General features: G+C 32.0%; 1 protein-coding gene across 4 annotated transcripts in view; it reads right to left on the bottom strand.

Moving 5' to 3' along the window:
* Nucleotides 1-44: 44 nt before the first annotated feature.
* The window catches only part of LOC128994237 (syntaxin-1A-like), a 94,239-nt gene continuing 72,963 nt past the window's right edge, over nt 45-21,320 (bottom strand). For 2 of the 4 annotated variants that reach the window (XM_054418658.1, XM_054418665.1), the window contains exon 9: nt 16,503-18,785. In XM_054418658.1, the coding sequence (XP_054274633.1) occupies nt 18,714-18,785 (72 nt within the window). In that variant the 3' untranslated portion in view covers nt 16,503-18,713. Of the gene's footprint in view, nt 7,005-9,348; nt 9,402-11,821; nt 11,911-16,502; nt 18,786-21,002; nt 21,159-21,320 lie in introns of those variants that run through there. The other 2 variants (XM_054418651.1, XM_054418672.1) reach the window with 2 other exon arrangements.

Below are 21,320 nucleotides of genomic sequence, written 5' to 3'. Positions count from 1 at the left end.
ATTGGACCCTGAGAAAACAAAGGTATAAAGAACGAACCATTCAATATTACAGGGACATATCTATTATGTTAAAGTAATTTACAATTGACTTGTGCTGCGGTTTTCATTCTCAACAACAATAAAAGGACAATTCTTTTGTTTACATTTTGATCACAATTGTAAGTAACCCTCGCTAACAAACAAATAAGAGTTTTATACCTTATATTACAAGAATATCGATAGTTCTCCGTAATTATAATCCGATTACATTCAATAATAGTAAATAGTAAGGCTCGTAACATTCCGAATAAATTGAAATAACATGCTATACACGACACTCATATTAAACTACCCTCTGACTAGACGATGAGACCTAACACGAGACGGGGCGAAAATACCGGTTTTATACATTAAATTTCAGAAAGGTATTTTACAAACGCCCTAGCTACATACAGTATAAAACTATAGGCCTGATAACACTCATTCTCTCCAACAATTATAAAAATCTCTAAACTATAAACGGAACTGATTTCGACTAGGCTATGTTATATAGAGAAACAAAGAGAAAAATAACTCACTTAATGTACAAAATATACAATTTACAGTGAATTTCAACTAACGATACGACACTAAAATAGAAATACTTCTTGGAAGTAACTCTCGGAATGTACGCTAAGCAGTCTGCATCGGCCAGGGTCGCTAGACTACGTGCCACAAGCCGCATGCTACTTAGCGAGTGAATAGACTATTTGTAGCTTAAACCATCTCTCGAGCAGTAGGAATGGCAGTTATATCATGATCTTGAAGGGGAATATTTATACAGACATTGGAATGAACACTCGCAATGTTTGAAATTTCAAGTAGTAAAGTTCAAGCTTGCTTGACTAATAGTAAAATAAATAATTCACAGACTTAGAATTTAGTTAGCTTATTATTTTTAAGGACTATCATACATAATGTTGTTTATAAATCATATTATCCAAACACCAACTGATTTTAAACACAATAGCCAGTAAAACCTCATTGATCTCAATTCGTATGGATTAATGAAAGTTTTGATTGAATGAAATCTTAATATAAAGAAAGTTAGAGGCATTCTGGGGCCGTTTGGGAAGTCCTATTCCTTGCACAAAATAATACACCTTTTACAGAAAACAGACTTAAAGAAAGTAATATGTAGATTAAAAAACAGTAAAATATTTGAGACAACACTGTAAATTACAGTGGCACATCTTTAACTTTACTGCACCAAACTTTTACAAACTACTGTCAAATGGCTGTCTGAATTAAGCAAGGTTTGTATAATAAGGGAAAGATTAATGAGGATTTTCTGTAAATAAAGTTTTCAAATAAACATAACATGTTGGGATGTGTAGAACCTCAAGTACAGAATCTATATCACAATCAACCCTCTGCCAAAATTAGGAAGCTTCATTATTAACAAAATAACTGAAATGACTATTGATAAGTTTAACACATTCGCTACCGCAATAGTACTAAATTTTTCATTCATATGGACCAGCCACGCACATATGCAACGGCCGGTTTCTACCCATAGACTGCCGTCGCATATATGCGACTGCTGGTCACATTAAAATAGACTGACGTCGCATATTTTCTTCAGTGTCCAATGTTATTAAAAAGCTTATATCTTCGTAACGGTCTATTTGAAGGCCCTGAATTCTCTGCAGTGGTCTAAAGGGATGTGTTGCATGTGTGCGTCACTTGGTCTGTGGATATGATGATTAGTGACGTCATAAAGATAGTTGGCAAAACTGATATTTATTTTTTACTGACTCGTGGTCTGAGTGTACTGTTAACCAAGTGACACCTGGTCCATGTGCAATATTAAAACGTATACCTCGGACCGTGGCGATGACTTTAGCGTAGCACATATGTGGCGATCAGCAGCGAACGTGTTAAGCTTGTAACCAATTTATTTGTGTTAAATGATTCAAGTGATGTAAATTATTTTGTATTCATTCTTCAAATTTATTACAGCTTTTATCAGACTTAAATAGCAATCTGAAAGTTCTCTGATAATAATAAAAGTAATTGTAAAATCTATACCTGAGTTATAAAAGAAAATGAAATTTAAGTGACTATTTAATTTCTAAAAAAAAAAAAAAACGTATTCCAAAGCTGTTACATCAATGGAATACCTACTTCTTGGAAAGAGTATAACTTTAATCTGCAAGGTTGTTGAAATAACTCTGACTTGAGTGATGTTACTTTGAGGTTCTACTATTAATATAAAAATGAAAAACACAACTCAATAATCTAAAACTTAGATATTAGAGTAAAATATTAACAATACTACATAATCTTTGGAAGAAATCTTTTACTGGTAAATATAGGACAAAAAATAGGCAATAGGCTACATTTTAACTCACAATTCATTAAAACAAAAAAAATTAAATATTTTAAACTTCATGGGTTGGTTGTAACAATCATTGCTGGGTTTACCATAACAACTTCGTAACGTAATAGTGTTCCAATTGAATTATGCTAGAATATAGTGAGATTTGTTTGAATAAATACACATTTTACAACTCATTGAAAAATGAATAATAGTTAAAAAATATGTTCATTTGAAGATGGTCTACAAGTAGGATCAAGCATAGATTTGAAACAGGAGTATAGAAAGCCCTCTACACCATTTAACTGGCTATAAAATAAAAAAGTTTGTCAAAAATAAAATAATATTCCTTTTTAAAATTTTTGAATTTGAAGTTTCTATTTATTGATTTATCTTAGTGCTGGATGAACAATGGGTGTATAACGATAAGACCGTTATATACTTAGCAAGGATAAACTATTTCCTCAGTTTTGTTCTACTTTACAACCAATTTAGCTCTTCGCAATGAGGCATTTAATTTATCTTTTACAATTTTCAACATGTAGCAATTAATTTAGGTCTTTAAAAGTTAAATTGAACGATTGTAAGTATTAACTAATAGGAATAGGTAAGAGAAAATGTGTTTTTAAGTGAGCAAGTAATCTAGTATTAAATTTTAAATAATCTCAAGAGTATTGGATTGATAATAAGAATCCATAGTGTTTTAAAATGATCCTTTAGTTACTTCTAGGAGTGTGAACAGCTTCAAACTTAGAGTTTTCCACAATATTTGGCTTGGTTTGAGATTCGGGATAAAGGATTAATGTGCTGACGAGTTGATAGTAATGAATTAGATTAAATCAAGTCCAGCAATAGAATTAACAAAACTGTTTTAAACCAGGTTTTAATCATAAAATACCTCCAGTATAACAATCTAATCTTAAATGTGTTCTAGACTCAAAATTTGAGAGTTATCAGCTTAAAAAAGCTCAAACCTGTAGAATTAGGAAAATATTTCACCTAAAATAGAATAGTAACAGTTCTCACACCCCTAGTAATCTCACAAACATCAAGGATCAAAAAATAAAAAATAGCATAGTACAAACTACCAAAAAAGAAGATAAACTAAAACAGCCTATTTCAAAATTCTGTCTTAAACTACAAAAAATTAGGCAAAAAAAGTCAGAAAACTAATTTGTTAAGCCAATAACTACTCGTAAATGTCGTAATCGGTGAACATAGAGGAGTTCACCTCTCTCAGTTTTATCGACAAGACAATAACCTAAGCAAAGGCAACATTATAATAAACTACTATAGAGGCGACCAGCTCAAATGCGAACAAGCTTTCAGAGGCGTCACTAGCGTTTGTTAATACTGTACGTACAGTCGTACCTCCTAGTCATCTCTACCGATATAGTTGTGAGTATTTAATTGACTAGGTCTTGTGTTAAAACGACTATGGCGGCCTGAAACTAATTTTAAAACTACAATACTTTTTGCTTACTTTTTCAATTTGGCATGGGGCGTTGGCGTTAGGTAAAACAGACAGATTTTCCGTTCATCTACAAGGTGACACTTCAAATAGAAGATATACAAATAGTTTGTGCTATATTTAAATTTAAGCTTATTCCAACACTAATATATTCAGTTTACAACTGTTAAATATTTAGAAAGGATTGTTTTTATGACTATTGAGGACCTTGTTAGTTTTCACAGATATTTTTTTTTTTAGTTTCATTGATTTTTCTAATTAGACTACCTGAAAGTCCATTTATACATGTTTTTGGGTCAGTTTTACGTTTTGAATAAATATTAGTAAATAAATAATGAAAACTTACGAGGTTAAACCCTAATGATTGACAGAATCAAATACAGTAGATTGTCGCTAATTTGGACGTCAATAATCTGGATTTGTCTCTAGCAAGAAATACAATTTTGTACCTTCTTTAAAAACGTAAGGACTTGGCAACAAAAAAACAAACCACTAACACAGTTCAATAGCCTATCACACATCTTCAAAAGTTCAAATATGCAGTGCCTGATGTTTTTACTGTAGGCTGTACGTATGAATTAAATAGGATACAGTGCTTGAACATAAAAAAAATGTTTTAAACTCATCTCTCTTTGGACCCGTTAATAGACATATGATAAAAAATATACAATTAAAAAAAGTTTTTTGCTCAAATAGTTCATGCTGGCCCTTTTTATAGGTAATTTCGATAATCCGGATAACTTTATAATTCAGATGGAATCCAATCCCAATCAATTTGGATTATTGACGTTCTACTGTATTTTCCAAAAATCAACCTTTAACTTTAAATTACTAGCTTGAAAATACTTAGAACTTTGATCTATGATTTTGCAAGTTTTCTAACAGAATGAAAACTAAATTTCACACTAAATCAAGACCTAATTTAACATGGTAGTATTTTAATTAGAAAAATTTACCATTTATTTAGTGTTATCTATAACTACAGAGAATCAAAACTATCATCACAACTATACACTGCCTTATCATAAAATAGATGAAACACATCTCTATAACACGGTTTTATATTTGCGATTTTATCAAATGTCATAAAAATATATAGACTGAGTTTTGAGGATGATTATTTTATCAGAAGCATCATGACCACATTCTTATCCTGTTTTAGGAAACCAAGCAAGAAACAAAGGAGGAAAAAAATCAGGAAAAAATATCCGGTACTGAATCGTTTTAAAGCTCTTATTTCTGCAAGTTTAACGACACTTAGTTTATTGCTGTAAAAAGAATATCTCTTACAATACCTCTTTTACACAATATCAATTGCTTTTAAGTCGTTAGCAAAACTTTACGTGTAACATAACTTCACACATTTGATTGCGTAAAAAATTACAAACAGCGATAATTTACAAAATATAGACACTCTCAGGGTTGCCTTTCCCAATGTCCGTTCCTCCGTAATTATTGTCGTAATTGATGTGTCTGGGGGCGAAATTGAGAAAATTTACGAGAAAATCACACATTACTAACACAACACCGCCCAAGCGAGATTATGGGTTTGTGAAAAATAAGCAATAAGCATTTTGCACCTACTTAGTAGCCCTTACGGACTTATATCTCTCAACAATAACGTCAAACAAGGTATAAACTTTAGGAAAAAACAGCTCAACTTTTTTATTACTAACTACAATATTATAAAATAGTCAACGTAGTGAACACTATAAGTACAATATAGACATGTAGATTTATCGTAACTCTTATGCACACACACACGCACGCACGCACACACTTGTCGACTGTACACATTATTGCTCTGCCAGTGTTAATACCTTCCCTCTCGCTGCCGTCATTCACACCAAATGCAAATATCGTTAAAGCTGTATAAATATAAGTAGACCTGTACCGTCGTCAGCTGGCTACGCTAAGATCAACACAAAGCTCGTTTAGAACCGAAAGATAACTCACAGGTGCTGACTCGTCAATACAGGTCCGGGTAAAGTTACTGTATCGGGTTTACCCTTTTGGAATTTTCACACTTATAAAGAGGAATGACAAAAATTTTGTTGTGATATGTGTAAAACCAAACCACAAGGGCAAACTGGATACCAGTACCATGAACTCAGAAAGATGTTTTGTGGTGTAGGAACACAAATTTGTAATTTTCTCGTTAATTTAAGTTTTATGTGTTCACAATAATTATTCAGGGGTAAGGAGTCTAAAAGATCACAATAACCTAACACATATACCATGTGAGGTGAGTTCACCAATAAAGCAAAAAAACGTGTAGGTTAAAAAATGATGGTATTTATTCCAAAAATGTATCACGATACTTGGTAACAAAATAACAAAATGGTACTGGTACCAGAGCCCATCCAAACTACTCTTAGGGTTCAGATTTCAAAGTAAAGTTGTAGTCGTTTAGCAGTGATTGTTCATTTGGTACTATATTTGTGTCACGGTTCTACAATTTGCAAGTGTACATTGTGATAAACAAAATTTGTACTATTACTTAAAATTAGTGTAATCTTAAAAATAGTGATAGTGATGTGATTTAACTATGAGAAGGAATTCAGAAAGCAAATTTGACATATTCCAGTGTTGTTTGAACTGCTTTTAACATGGGACAATTTTACATTACGTTACACAATGGAATGCAATTGACTCTATTTAAACTTTCTGTTTATAGTTGTGTAAGTTGCAAATGATTGTAAAAATAATTTGAACATTGCAAATTAAAATGTTCTTTAACTTGAACACACAAACATTAACCACAAGACATAAACCCCCCGAGTCAAATCAATACCATTGGAAAGTACACACAGAGCGTAGCAATATAGGAACCTTAAACGTATACCACACAACCTGCTTAAACTATAAATTAAGTACAGCAAATAGTAACAGAAAATTTATTTTCAAACAGTCATATTTTTATTTTTTTTTACAAAAAGCCACAATAACAAGACAAAACCAGCAACATAATAAACTAAAACCTCTAGACTAACACTAGACGTAACGTTCTTTTGACCGATTGATACTTAAAAAACTATAACTAGCGAGACATTGAGGATATCACAGTATTTTCCGCCGCAAAAATACAGACCAAATGAACAATCAACAGAGACCAATCCAGGTATAAAACTAAGCTATGTTGGAAGGTCGCTAGAGAATCTATGTGGCAGGGCTGGCGTCCTTACGATAAACGCACTGCAACAAAACATATGTAATCAGTGTCTGTAACACGTCAAAATAACATGTGAGCAAATCAGCACTTGCAACTCCGTAAAACTACAAGAGGAAAAGAAGTTTAATGGGGCTTGCTCACTGAGCACTATAGTCTGTATGATGTAACCTGTCTCTACCTGGAGACTGCCCAGACTTTAAAGCAACAACCATTGGCCAATCCTCAGGAGACAGGTTACATCATACAGAGTATAACAAATATTTGGAAGTACCACAATCAATCAATCATTGAGATGGGGACGCCACCTAGGTGCGTATTTTAACCCAAATATGAGTGAAGGATGAGTGTAGAATGGTGTGTGATGACCTGTGTAGCTTTGTTACTGACTAAGATCAGCGGTTTCATTAGTCAGGATAATTTATTTAAAGCCCAATGATCAGGAACAGCTGGGTCCAGTTTTGAACCATCAAAAAGCTACTGACTATTCTCAGGATCGAACCGGCGACCTTTTGATTACTAGGTGAGCACTATAGCCACTCAGCTACCCAGCCAGTTTATATCAGTTTTACCCACACAGTACTTATCGAGGGAATTTTGTAGTTTACTGGGGATCGTTTGGTCCTTTTTTACTTTCTCCCCCTATACCATAGTATATGGAGAAAGTATTGTTTTCGTCAAAATTTTCGAGTTTGAGTTTTGAGTGGATATATTCGTTTTGGGTCCCCCTGGACCCAAAAAAGTGGTTTTCGAAGTGATGTCTGTGTGTGTGTGTGTGTGTCTGTGTGTCTGTGTGTCTGGATGTGTACAGAGCTAGAGACTACACCTGTGGTCCGATTTCGATGAAATTTGGTATGTAGGTTCTAATCCATGGTATCTCCAGGCGTTTTTTTCATTTTTTTGAAATTTTGATTTTTAATGGGGATTTTCCCATAAAAACCCATAAAAAACTGGAAAAATCGGATTTTCTCAAAAATGGCCCGAACGATTTTGATAAAAATTTAGTATGTTGTAGCCCTTTAAATTCTGAACAAAATGGTACAAATCCCATTTCTGTAAAAATTACGGTTCAAAAGTTATGGTAAATTATGTTATTTTCCCTTAAAAATCCCATAAAATAACGAAAAATAGGATTTTAGACAAAAAAATCCGTTTTTATTTAACATAGTATGTTATGATCCTTACAATTTTGATAGTTTTTCTCATTTCTTAGAAATTTTTATTTTTAATGGATATTTTCCCATAAAACCCCATAAAATGACGGGAAAAAAAGATTTTCCCAAAAATGGCCTGAACGATTTTGATAAAAATTTAGTATGTTATAGTCCTTTATATTCTGAACAAAATGGTACAAATCCCATCTCTGTAAAAATTACGGTTCACAAGTTATTGTAAATTATGTTATTTCCCCATAAAAACCCCATAAAATAACGGAAAATCATATTTTCCCAATATTGGCTCGAACGATTTTGATAAAAATTTAGTATGTTATAGTCCTTTAAATTCTGAAGAAAATCTTACAAATCCCATTTCCGTATATTTACTCTCACCGCTTACACATGATAAAGGTTGTTGACAAACTTATGGGAGAAAGTATGTGTCAGAATGCTGATACCATTTATTTAGGTTAGATTTTTGCATAGTCCATTAACGACCACAGGCTGGGTTACAAGATTTTCAAATTACATCAATTTTTTCATAACAACAATTATTGAAGCGAAGCGAATAGTGAATTATAAATTAACATCATCGCTTCTTAGTACACTTTACCGCTGGTATTACCACGTAAGTTATATTGAAATTAGTGTGACCTAACCTTAGAATCTAGCAGGTACCTCAGGTTATCACTAGGCTTATTAAATAAAAGGTTATGAATTAATTTTTTTTAACTATTCTGTCCCAGGTGTTTTTTTAGAGAGAGAGAGGAGGTAAATTATGCTTTTACGCACACAGGCGGCCAGCTTGTAGCGTGAGACCTGAACATATCAGACTCACTAAAAACCCCCTCTACTCTGTTGGACAGACGTGGGATTGTTAGTCACATTACTTCAGGACAAATAATATCAAGTATACACAAAAATAAAAATAAATTTAAGCCTTAATTAAAAGTGTCATGGTCAAAGAAAATTACAACAGTAATATTGAGGTCTGGTCGGTTCTGAGACCACGAAAACCTAATAAATAAAAAATCACAGAATAATAATCATCACAGTAGCGAGTCCCCCTAAATAGTGGAGGATGAGCAAAAACAAAATATTGGTATGAGATTCAAACTGCAACAGGAGCTAGATAGAGACCTTAATTTTCTGATAAACCTTGCATAAAACTGAATTAGGTGTCGTAAGATAAAGAGAAAAACAAAGTACTCACATTTATTAGAGCCCTAGACAAAGATGATGGAGATAACCTAGAAAGGTTTTTACCTGAAACAAATCATGCATTTTAAATTTAGTTGCATTTAATGAATAGTAATCTATTGTCAAAGAGATAGTTGCTAAATAAAAAAGTCAATGCTGAACACATACATTTATTCAGAGAAGCCATAGAACTGGATTAAAAAAAACATGAATTTCCTGGTTTTCCGAGTCATGATTCCCGGTCGCCAAATGTACCTTTTCCTAGGGGTGAGTGGGTCTCTTATATTTTCAGATAGGGATGAACCAACCCTTAGCCCAAGGGATTGGTACGGTCCGAAAAATATTATGGGGGCCAAGCTCGGATCAAACTGAGCGCATATTTCTGCAATATCAGAAAGTACAGGGTGTTTTTAAAAGAATGCCGGGATTTCAAACGGTCGTTGCTCAGGGACTATTCAAGATAATTAAACGATTTAAACGTCAAATTGAAGGGGAAAGAATAAAGTTTTTTTCTCATTCTTTCATACAATTCGGAATGATTTAATAACATTCAGATTTTCATCAATCTTATATGAGCGTAAAACTGGCAAAGTGTGTACGCTTAGGGAGATCGGCAACTTTATCTGATGTCTTAACTGAATCTTTTTCGGCACAAAGACTCTATCTTTTATAGATAACAACATAAAGTTGACCAATTTAGGTCTTTTAAACTGAAGACTTTGTCGGGCAATCGATTTTTTGGGCTTATGATGCAGAAATGTCGGATTTCTTCGACTATGTCATCGTTTGTTTTTAGCCGGCCTGGTAAATGTCTTTTCAAAAAACTTCGGTGCCACAAAACTCATTAAACGAGCTTCAAGTCTTTTTATCATCAAGTAGATTTAAATTTAGTTTAATTTTGCAATAGATATAACCTCTGCGAACTACAGATTACAATCTGTGCTTTCTGTTGCGCGGTAAACGTCGCACTTTCGACTCGCGTCAGGCATATGAGTCACAATAGCGGCCTATCACGCCGAAACTGTTCGCATACCAAGGTCAAAGTTTCCTCCCTTGCTGCACGGGAAACAAAACTTAGTTTTTTTAGCTTCAATTTGACGTATAAAACGTTTAGTTATCTTGAATAGTATCCAAGTAATTACCATTTAAAACCCCGGCATTCTTTTAAAAACACCCTGTATTTGCAAAGATAGAAAATTTACAGTTTCGTCGCAATTGTGGGAGGTAATGATGTCGACATGATGGAAGATGTTCTTGAAATTTACCGTTATAGTAGAACACGTTTATGATTTGCCATGATTACAGCAATTTTTGCTATTTCGCTGTGACCGCTGAATATATTTTCGATCTCTTTGTTACAAAAGATATTCATGAGTTCACCACATAGCTGCAGAAGATGTTTTCGATTTTACCACGACTGCGTTAGATGTTTACGATTTTTCCGTAATCACTGTCGATGTTCAGAATTATGCTGTGACCGTTGAAGATATTATCGATCTAACTATGTCCGTTTAAGACCATCGTGTCTAGACATACACCCTGGACCCACAGCTGTTCCGTAGTAATTAGATGTATGGCCATGGAGTAGTTTTTGTTCAAGTATTTTCCCCAGTCGTTTTCCGTTTATATGTTTAAAAGACATTTGACAAACTCCTAGGAGAAAAAACTTCCCATCTAATTGCTTCACAATAACACTTTAAGAGATTAAAAACCAGTCGCCTTTCAGACGACCAAAGGTTACTCAGGCAACCAAGTGTTAACCTCTTGTATAATATAATTAATAAGTAATTTGGAAGGCAACACCTCAAAAGTTTAGTTTTTTCTCATTACTAGAATTTATAAAATAGTACACTTTGTTTCATAGAATAAAAATTGCATTTAATGAAAATTGATTGCAATAGAAACCATCCACAGGACCAACAACATTTAGACTCGATAACGATATAAAATTGAACCATTTTTCACTATTCAGTTTAGCTTTTTTATTAAGTGTAGTCACAGCGAAGTAAGATACAGAAGAAACATACTTATGGAACAATGGTGCGCTTTTAGCTCTGGAACGGTGGGGCGGAAATATACTAGTACCGAGCTAGGAAGAGGCTGAACGGCTATTGTTTACAAGCAGTAAGAGCGCACAAGCTGTAGTATGTGATGGCGAGGGGGTACAGGAGAGCGGAAGGGGACGACCAATAGAATTTGCACTAGACACAAGCGACTGGTGCTATACACGAATTAAGCGTACCAATTAATGTTTCCTCTTTAATTCTCTGTGGTACTGTACTTGATCAGTACGCCTGCTCTAAATGTTTATGTTTTTTCGTTGCGTGTGTAGTGTGTATATTTCACTTGACAAATCTAATTTGGACGAAACATTCTTGTAAAGATCACCTGACGATGCCTGAATAGGCAAAACATGTAGTGAGTTTCACCACTTATTGAACTGTTGACGTAAGGTATGTACTTATAATTTTGATCAGTAGACTTACGTTTAGCTGAGTCCAGGAACGTAGCTCGCCAGCCAGCCTCCCACTATCACCACCAGGATTGTGACGCAAATCATGATCATGATCTTCTTCTGTAAACGGCAGACAAAAATAGTGTGAGAAACATAAACATCAAACGTTATAACAATTATTTCAAATAATATACTTGTTGGTTATATAGAACACCTAGTTTAATATTTTTTACTGGGCTTAAAAAGTGTTTCTGGACATTTTTGGAAGAACTCGAATTGGCCTGGATGATATATTTTGATAGAGATAGAATATGGCTGCCAAACCATCACATGTAAATTTGTAAATTTAGGCTAGGTTTGGTAACCAAAAAGCTTATAGATCGTGTCAATTAAAAAGGTTCGAGTTGAGTATTCGTACAACTCTTCCCCCGCACACAACAGTCGGCTCCATTAACTTTGCTTTCTTCGTCCTCTATTAATTGGTTGAATGGATTCTCTGTGCAGTAAGAAAATCTTAGTTAAATGTTAAGACCGTCAGTGTGCTCCAGAAAATACTATGGAAGAACACAATTGCATTATGATGAAAAACTAAATTAACCACTACAGTGGCTCTATAAATAGGAATTCTGGGTAACCAATAAGTATCTAAATAACATACAAAATTTCATGTCTGATAATACAGAAAACAGAATATATGCACTCTGACAAATAAATAAAATATTATTGAGTGTCTGGGTTATCTAGAAGTGCTTTTTAAGATTAATACTTTCAAAAAATAGTAGTGTAGGTAGTTTAATGTTTATTGAATTTTCAGAGTGTGCTGTTTATTATCTGGGCAAGGGAAAGAAACGGAAGATTTATTTTCCTGAATTGTCAGACATTAACTTATTAAGTGTAAAATACTGATTAGAAAATTAATGTTTATTGATGAATACAAAATAAATTTTGCATTTTGAATTAAATTTTAAAGAATGAATTATTAATGAGTCACAATATTCAATAAAAAAAACTGCTCTACACTTGATGAAACATAACATCAGTCAAAAATTTCTAAAGATCTGATTAATTCTTTATGGATTTAAATTCAAAATAGATAAGTGGAAAATTTTAGAAAGATTTCTTAGCAGTCTAAAACTAAAGAAAAACTTAATAATGTGACACATAACTAATTATAACCAAATCACATAATACGAGGGTGGAAAAATAATTGGGCTGAAATAAAAAAAATTCCCACTCTCATAAGTTTTGAGATTTATAAGAACCAAAGGGCCTTGAAAAATGAAGAAGTTAATTTGTTTGTTGACAAGTAACAATTTCAATAGTCAAATACTAACATACTTACTGAATAAATTAGAAAATCCCAATATTTTAGCTCACATTTCATGAAAAAATATAAGTTTAAAAGAAATGTAAAATATCTTAAGATTTTCTTCCATATCAAAAATTAATTACCGTCAAGTTATAGGACAATGTATCCGTTATTTGGGTTTTAAAATATTAAAGATTGATTGAATCTGTGCAAAGTTAAGCTAATGATCACATATTACAAATACAACCTTCTAACATGGGTGTGTAAATGCTTTAATTTCGGCTGGTGATTTTTAAAATACTTAAATACACTAAACCATTGAAAAAAATACACTTATAATTTTAAAATACATGATTTTGGAAATAAATAATCTTTGTTACAAATAAAAAATGTAAATATACACTCACCTGGTGGTGGTTTCTGAGAATTACAAATATGAAACCGTAAACAAAATAAAAAGACGAGGACGAAGGAAAAGCTGAACAAAAGAACAGGTTACACAATCTGACACATTTTTCCAAATTTTTGGTCGCTATACAATTATTGAAATGAAATACAAGTGGCAACATAATGTAAATCATCTCTACAAAAAGTATCTCTGGTTTAAACAAAACACATTTGAACTGGTTTTGAAATAATAATTTAAGCCGTATGATGAGTTATAGCAACTGTTATGACCCATCAACCTTGTCAGCAACAAAAAAAGGTATAAAATAGGATTTCAGACACTAGCGCATTCTGTGACTGACTCACACAACTACATTCTTTTTTAATATAAAATTGGCGACAGCTGGTCCATATAGATGGGAAGTCTACTTCAGTATCCAATAGCTTATTTACAAAATGTTGAAAAACAGCTGTTTTCAATGGATTTTGCAAATCTTGTATAATACTTTTAATACTCTTCTGTCAAGAAATAGAATCAGCTGTTGCCAGGATTAACAGCTGTTTCATTATTTGTTAGCTTATTGCTAATATGAGCTGCAAACACCTGTAGGCTACTGTGGCAGAAAAAAATCATAATAAAGAAAAATCAATAAAAAAATATATTACTTGTTACCCGAAGCAATTAATTGTTAATTATTATTGTAATTCATTGTAGCATTACAGGTTTTTTGTGATTAATTGTTACATAATAGTTCAGTAAAACGGTACGAGTGACATGGAAAGTTATAAGTTAAGGTATTGTAAGTTAAGGACTCATGTACCCAATGTTTCCGTTTTATATTCCAATTTTAAATTACCTAACATAAATGTAAAAAATTAGGAAAAATTGAAGGGATATTGTAGCTGAACAAAGGTTTAAGCAAAGGTAGGTTATTTGAAATAAACTTTAAAAAGTGAACCAAGTCAAAATAGTTTTGAAATACATACCAAGTTATATTAAAAATAACAACAATTTAAATTCATTCAAACGTGCATTAAAAAGTTTCTTGACTGAAAGGGCTATTTACTCACTAGATAATTTTTATAGAGGTGCTGGTTAGTTAGTTTAATTTAATTTAGTCCATTTAGTGCTGATGTTTAAAACCATTCTGTAACTTAAGTTCTTTTCTATATTTTAAGAATTTGTACTATTAATTTTATTTTATTACATATTTAATTTTAGGGCCTATGTTACAAATATTTTAATGTAATATAGGCTATTCATTGACACTATTCAATGTACCAAGCATGTACAGATGACGAATAAAGATATTTTGATTTGATTTGATTTGATTTGATTTAGTCTTAGAAAGTTGGCTATTTACTAAGTTACTATTCAAAGTACAATACTTTTATGAACAAAAGGAATTGGAACAAAATACTATACAATTAAATTAAATATTGATTGGTGAAATTTTATAATGGGCAATCACGAGTTGGAATAAACAGAAAAAAACTAATCAAGTTCATTACTGAATCAGGTAAATAATTTAATTATCATATATTTGAAATGAATCTAGATTAATTAAATATCAGTTTACTGAAAATCAACTTAAGTAATCGGTACGTAAGGCACTTAATCAAAAAGAGTCCCAAAAATTACAATGACTGCCAGTAGGATTAAAATATTAAAAGTTTTTTTATGTCTTGGAAACAAAAAAAAAGTTAAATGTTTTCATAAAGTTAAAAACCCTGAATAAGGGTTTAAATAAATTGATTTCTTATAAAGCCGTGGAAATATTGTTCACTACATGATTGTATGAAGAGATTTCAAAGCTCATCAACAAATAACATAGCTCAACAAAAATTCGTACAATCACAATTTGTAAAACTAAATCAAAACAAATCTTTATTGAAATGTACCACAAACTAAAAAGAAAAAAGTACAAACGGGACAGTAAAAATAAAACACAAAACATACAAAATATTTCATAATATTAATAATTTAAATATATATACATATAAAACAATTTGGCTCATAAATAATAGTAACAAACACAAGTATAAAGTATAAGTAAATTATATTCTTGCGATGGGTTGGAAACCATAGAAAGCAGAAATATACAATAATATCAGCAGAAATCAAGTATAGAGAGTCTAAACCCAATAGGATCACAGCTTAAAGAAATATTTTTATGGTTTAACCATCCTTGGTAAAATATGAATGAGTACTGATAATTTGAATCACCTCGATAACAAGTTGTTTAAAAGCCAAGAAGGTGAAGTGGAAAATATAATGACTTGTTTGAGTAACTCAAAGAACCACGTACTCACACATTTGAAAAACAAATACCTAAATTACACATCTACACATTGCTTTTAACATTCATAACAGGTCATACAACAGAAAATATCACAAGAGTTAAACAATCCTTGGAAATATCTTTAAATTTAAACAGTTGACATTTTAGTAGTTGAATACAAAAATTTTTTACATTCGTTTTAACATAGACAATGGGTGGAACAAAATGTATTCAGAAAGGGGAAAAAGTACAACTGAAATAACTGCATTAAAACAAATTATTTGGATTATGTAGCACTTTTGGTTTGAAAATGATTGGATTTTGGTTATGTAAAGACAGTATCAAACTGTCACAACGTGGACTTGAATAAACAAGCCAGTGGCAAATGAAAAACATTAATAGATTTAAGAGCTTTTCCATACATATTACAAGTGTGTTCGATATCTATTGAAAATAATTGACAGAAAACCAACTAGGAGCACCATTTTTAGTTTATTTATTGAGCGAAACTGCAAGATCGTTGGAATAAGTTCACTTTTTCATCTCAATAATAGTTTTTCTATCGCTCCAATCACAAAAGGCTCTTATTCATTCTTATACCTACAGAAACATCTTCTGGGATTTCTAAGTCACATTAAATAAACAGTAGAATGAGAACTGACAAAATAATTGAACAAAAAAACTATTTATTAAAACCTTTGGCACTAGGTAAACTGAATTAAGGCAAAACTAAGAAATAATAATAACATTATTTAAACTCATGTGCGTAATTATTTAACAGTAAAGCTTTAAGAGAAAAACTTCTCTTCTAGTAATAAATGCACCATTAAGATAAAACAAGAATTGCACAATGAAATACAGAAAACTTTACGAGAGAGCATAAGCACCTGGTTTTTAAACGAATAGGACGGAAATAAATACATATTACACTCCATAAACAATGTAGGAAACATTTTGTGAAAAATATAATTGACATAATTGTCCGAATTTGTTATTTCTAGTTCTGTCTAAATGGTAGAGTAAAGAAATAATAAAACTATTAGATAAGCAATAAAGCACGTAAAAAACAGAGCGACCACGTAAGACAAAGAGATGTTTGTTATACAGAATTGTCTTCAACACGATAAAATTCTATCTGTTTTTACTATCATAAATACTAGAAAAATTAACATTTACATAGAATTCTATAGGTAACTAACTAGTATAATAAAATACTGTCTAGTGGTCACCCGAATTTCAAAAACGTAACAAAGTTTTACGTTTTCAAACAAAGCTAACACAATTTCATCTAAATCTCTTAACAAATTGTTTTACGTTAGAATTAATTATTGTTTTAAGTTTCACAAGATCGTAAAATACTCTAATTGTTATAACACGAGATTCATTTTAAATAGAAAAATTGCTTCCCTAAGATTGATCTAACAGTCTTGTCATGTCGGGGTAACAGTTACATTAATGTGAGTTTTGTCTCGGCTACTCACATTAATGATAAAAGCTTTTTGGTTGAAGTTGATAAACGGACTTAAGTATAGTATACCTCGCTTTATCCGGGCTAATACATCATCGAGGACCAAAAACTCTTGAGAACCACAAACTTTCAGACTAATAGGGATTCAAGTTGTCCGGATTAAATTAAATTACCTTAATACAGTACAACCCCGCAAATCCGTCACCTACCCTGGTCAGAACAGTGAACAGCCGACGCCGAAGTCCCAAACGTGCCGGATTAGCAAGCGTCTATTGTACTAGATTGTAAATCTATTGATAATATGTAATGGCAGGCACCAGGATCTAGCCCATGACAACGTTGCCTTGATTTCGCTGTCTTGGGTTTGTAGACCCTTGTGCTACTCACTAAGCCAATGACTCAACGAACAGATAATAGTAGTGCTAATCCAAAACTTTGACATAGGCCTATACTGTTTTATTCCCGACCACAATTTACAATCATAGCTGTTCACCAATACTGCGTGATTAGTAACTTTAAGATATAAAATAGATATTCATATTAATGGGGTCCGGTTTAATGAGGGTTCACTGAACAAAGAACCTTCAGAAAACAATCTGCAATAGGCCTGATGACACTGCAAATTCATTCGAAACTGTAAACAACGATGTAGTTTTGATGCAGATTTTAGAAGCATTTAACTTTAAGGTAATTTATTTCATAAACAATTTTGATAGTGATAATGTTAATTTATGTCAGTCAAACTGAATGGAATCTAAGAAATTATTTACCTATTCGTAAAAATTCCTAACATCTTTAATTTGTTCAACCTACAATGCCAAACATATGTAACATAACCTAACAATTGATTGTTGTACGGATTGAAATGTAGATTACAAAAAATCTAGCACATTGACATTAGATTGTTAGTTGGGCATGCTATGAGTATTTTTTGCGACCACTCGCAATAGAAACATCACTTTTGATTGGTTCATTCAAGTTTTAGTAACAAAGTTTACAGTGATGATGTACTCTGACAGGGCATAAAACCAGAGAGCCAAAGTATGAAAGTTATACTCAAAGGAAAACACAAATTCTGTAATTAAATCTTCTCAATTTCCTCATCCCGGATAAATGGATCCTAGCAATTCTACTCCAGATAAACCGAGGTTTACGATACATTACGCTACCATTCTACACTCTCTGATAAATACTATAAAATTACTCACTTCTGTGTAACACTAGCGTCAACTAGACTTTACAAGATTTCTACGTCAACAAAAACTTACGATTTGATTACGGGATAAACAGTCGTACGAACAAGAACATATTTAGAGTAGGTCGTGGGTACAACCAAAAACGTATCGATTCCGAGACATAGGAGTAAGGGGAAAATCACTGATCGGTTCACAAACGTCTGAACACTGAAGAGTATGTCTTCTTGGCGGGTTAGAAGACAAGGATAATCATACGAACAAACAAACAGACACTCTTGAGATCAGACGACGACGAGGAAGAGCACAAGAATGGTGACAACGACAATCAGGCAGATGATTATCATCACCTTTTTCTGTGAACAGAAAAGTACAACAACAATTAACATTTCACCCACGTTTTTTGCTCCTAAGCCGTTAAACAAAATGTAAGAAATAAATTATTCACACTATTCCCATCACAGCCAAACAATATGTTTATTCAGGACATGTTTTGGTTTTAGAACACCATCGTCAGCTTCGGAGAATTTTTTTAAATTTCTTTTTTTTTTGCGCTGGTGATGGTGATATAACACCGTAACATGTCCTGATTAAGCATATGGTTTGAGCTGTCTGTCGGGAATTGCGTGAGTAATTTAGCCTTTCAAACAATGAAGGTAGTGACAAGATAGACCAGAATGTAATTGTTGAAGTGAATATAAACTGGAACTTGTAAACTATGGAGAAGACACCTAGGAACTGTCTCACCTAGGAAAGGTCAAGTCAATTGATAGCACAAAGAGTTCACAACATTAAACTTGATATTTCGCCACAAATGTAATGGAAGGACAATATTTAGCATTAGAAATCTACTTTGAATAACAAAAAATGATTAAGCTTAGTATGTGGTGAATTTTTAATCTGCTATCAACTGTCTGCAACCTTATTCTCGAGTCAGTTACTCGTGTATGTGCTCCTTCTTTACTGTATTTTCCAAACCAAGGGGTTTTTCTTTAAAAATCCCATCAATTTGTCATTTTCTACAAAACTCAAATTAAATTGTATTGTTAAATTGTGATTTTATTTATTTTCCAAGTGGCAAGAACTAGAAACTTGAATTAGTTAAGTTACCTTTAACAGCCGTTGTTCTTGCAAAGTTTGTTCCTCCAATATATGTCGCCATGAAGGCTGTAGAAATTATGTATTTACATTGTATATACTTTAGACTATATACACAGCGGCACAAAATTGTTGAGTTTATGTGGCGACATCCTCACAAGAACTAAAATCTCCCTCAAGCACATCGTGGCAAAATATATTGGAGTAAACTACAAATTCTGCAAGAACAAAGGCTACTAAACAATGTAACTTAAATAATTGAATTGAATCTTGATTCCAGGGTACTACAGTGTATGTAGATATAGCGTGACGTAATCTTTGAATCTAATAAAATCTATAATCTAAATCTGATCTTTCTAGCAGAATCTAAGTACAATATTCTATTCTAAACTACAGTGCTGCTACTCTAAACTAGCAGTGCTTAAAAGTACTAAAACTCAAAGAAGGATTTTAATTTGACTTACGTTTTCATTTATTTTAAATATTGTTTTAGCCCTATTCGTGTTAAGGAGTTTTCCAAGCAAAAAACTATTTCATTAATATCATAAGTTAAAATTTATTCAAATGTGTATATACTAATGCATAACCTTTTACTTTTATTTGTTTTTATGTAAGATAATATTTTGACTATATTATATTTAACGACTTACCTCATAGAAAATTTTAGATATTATAAAAATGTATCCAATCTGTGAAATTGTATACCTTAAACATGTCTGTATCAAAATTTAGGACTGTTAGAAACAAAAAAAATGCTGTAAATTTGAGCTTTGAGTCAATAAAGCAGTATTTCAATAATTTTTCACTGATGACTAGAAAAAGTACCGGTACACGCTTGTTGGAAATCACATTGATTGTTGTATTAGTTGTACCATTAATTTAGATATCTTCTTGAGTCTCAAACAAAATTTAAAAGTGAGGTATGAATAATTTAGATATCTAATATAAATAAGGTCGATGTGTTCTAACGCATATTTTCAGGTAACTTTTGCAGGTAAATAAATTTGTATCTCAGACAATATAATAAACAAAAGTTTAAAGTTTATCATCCTTCTTGATCTTCATTAACCAAACATATTATTACAAAACATATTATTAAAGTTGAAAATAACTGCTTTGATATATCTTTTTCACAGTTTCATAGCTAAATCATGTCACTAATATTTACCAATCAATATTTAATCACAACAGTTGAAAACTAAAATTGATCGTTATCATTGAATGAAAACTTTGAAAACAAGTTTTCAACTGACAAAATCACATTCTTTGTAATTGAAAACGTTTTAGCTGAGGTAAAAAGAAGCCTTTAAACTTCAGACACAAATTAATGTATTTATAATATCAAGGACAAAAATTATCTAGAAATTGTTTACCTTATCCAAAAATATACTATACAGTTAGATAGGTTATTGGGGTTACTACTCTACAAAATAATAACACAAATCTTTGCAGAAGAAGAATATATTAGATAAAAGAGACATGCAACACTACACTACTCTAAACAGCTTGCATTTCCTTTATATCGATTGTTCTTTGGTAACAAAACTATTATGTAATAATACTGTAGCGACAATTGTTCGTAGAATGAAGAGTTGAACCATAGGTCATGTCATAAACCAATGAAAGAAGCCCTGGGCAAACAAAACAATTAACTCAGGTAAAAAATTCAGATTTCAAAAATGTTCAAACAAATTATCAAGTCATTAGAAACCTAAAAAATAAGGATATAAGTAATAATCTGGGACTTAAAGCAACAAGGATTTTCCTATTGACATCTCTTTTTCACCTTTTCT

The sequence above is a fragment of the Macrosteles quadrilineatus genome, unplaced genomic scaffold (assembly GCF_028750875.1).
Source record: "Macrosteles quadrilineatus isolate MER2022 unplaced genomic scaffold, UCM_ALF_1.0 Scaffold_1__1_contigs__length_201487025, whole genome shotgun sequence".
NCBI lineage: Eukaryota > Metazoa > Arthropoda > Insecta > Hemiptera > Cicadellidae > Macrosteles > Macrosteles quadrilineatus.
The sequence above is the reverse complement of the archived record's forward strand: the minus strand, read 5'-3'. Positions and strand labels throughout refer to the sequence as shown.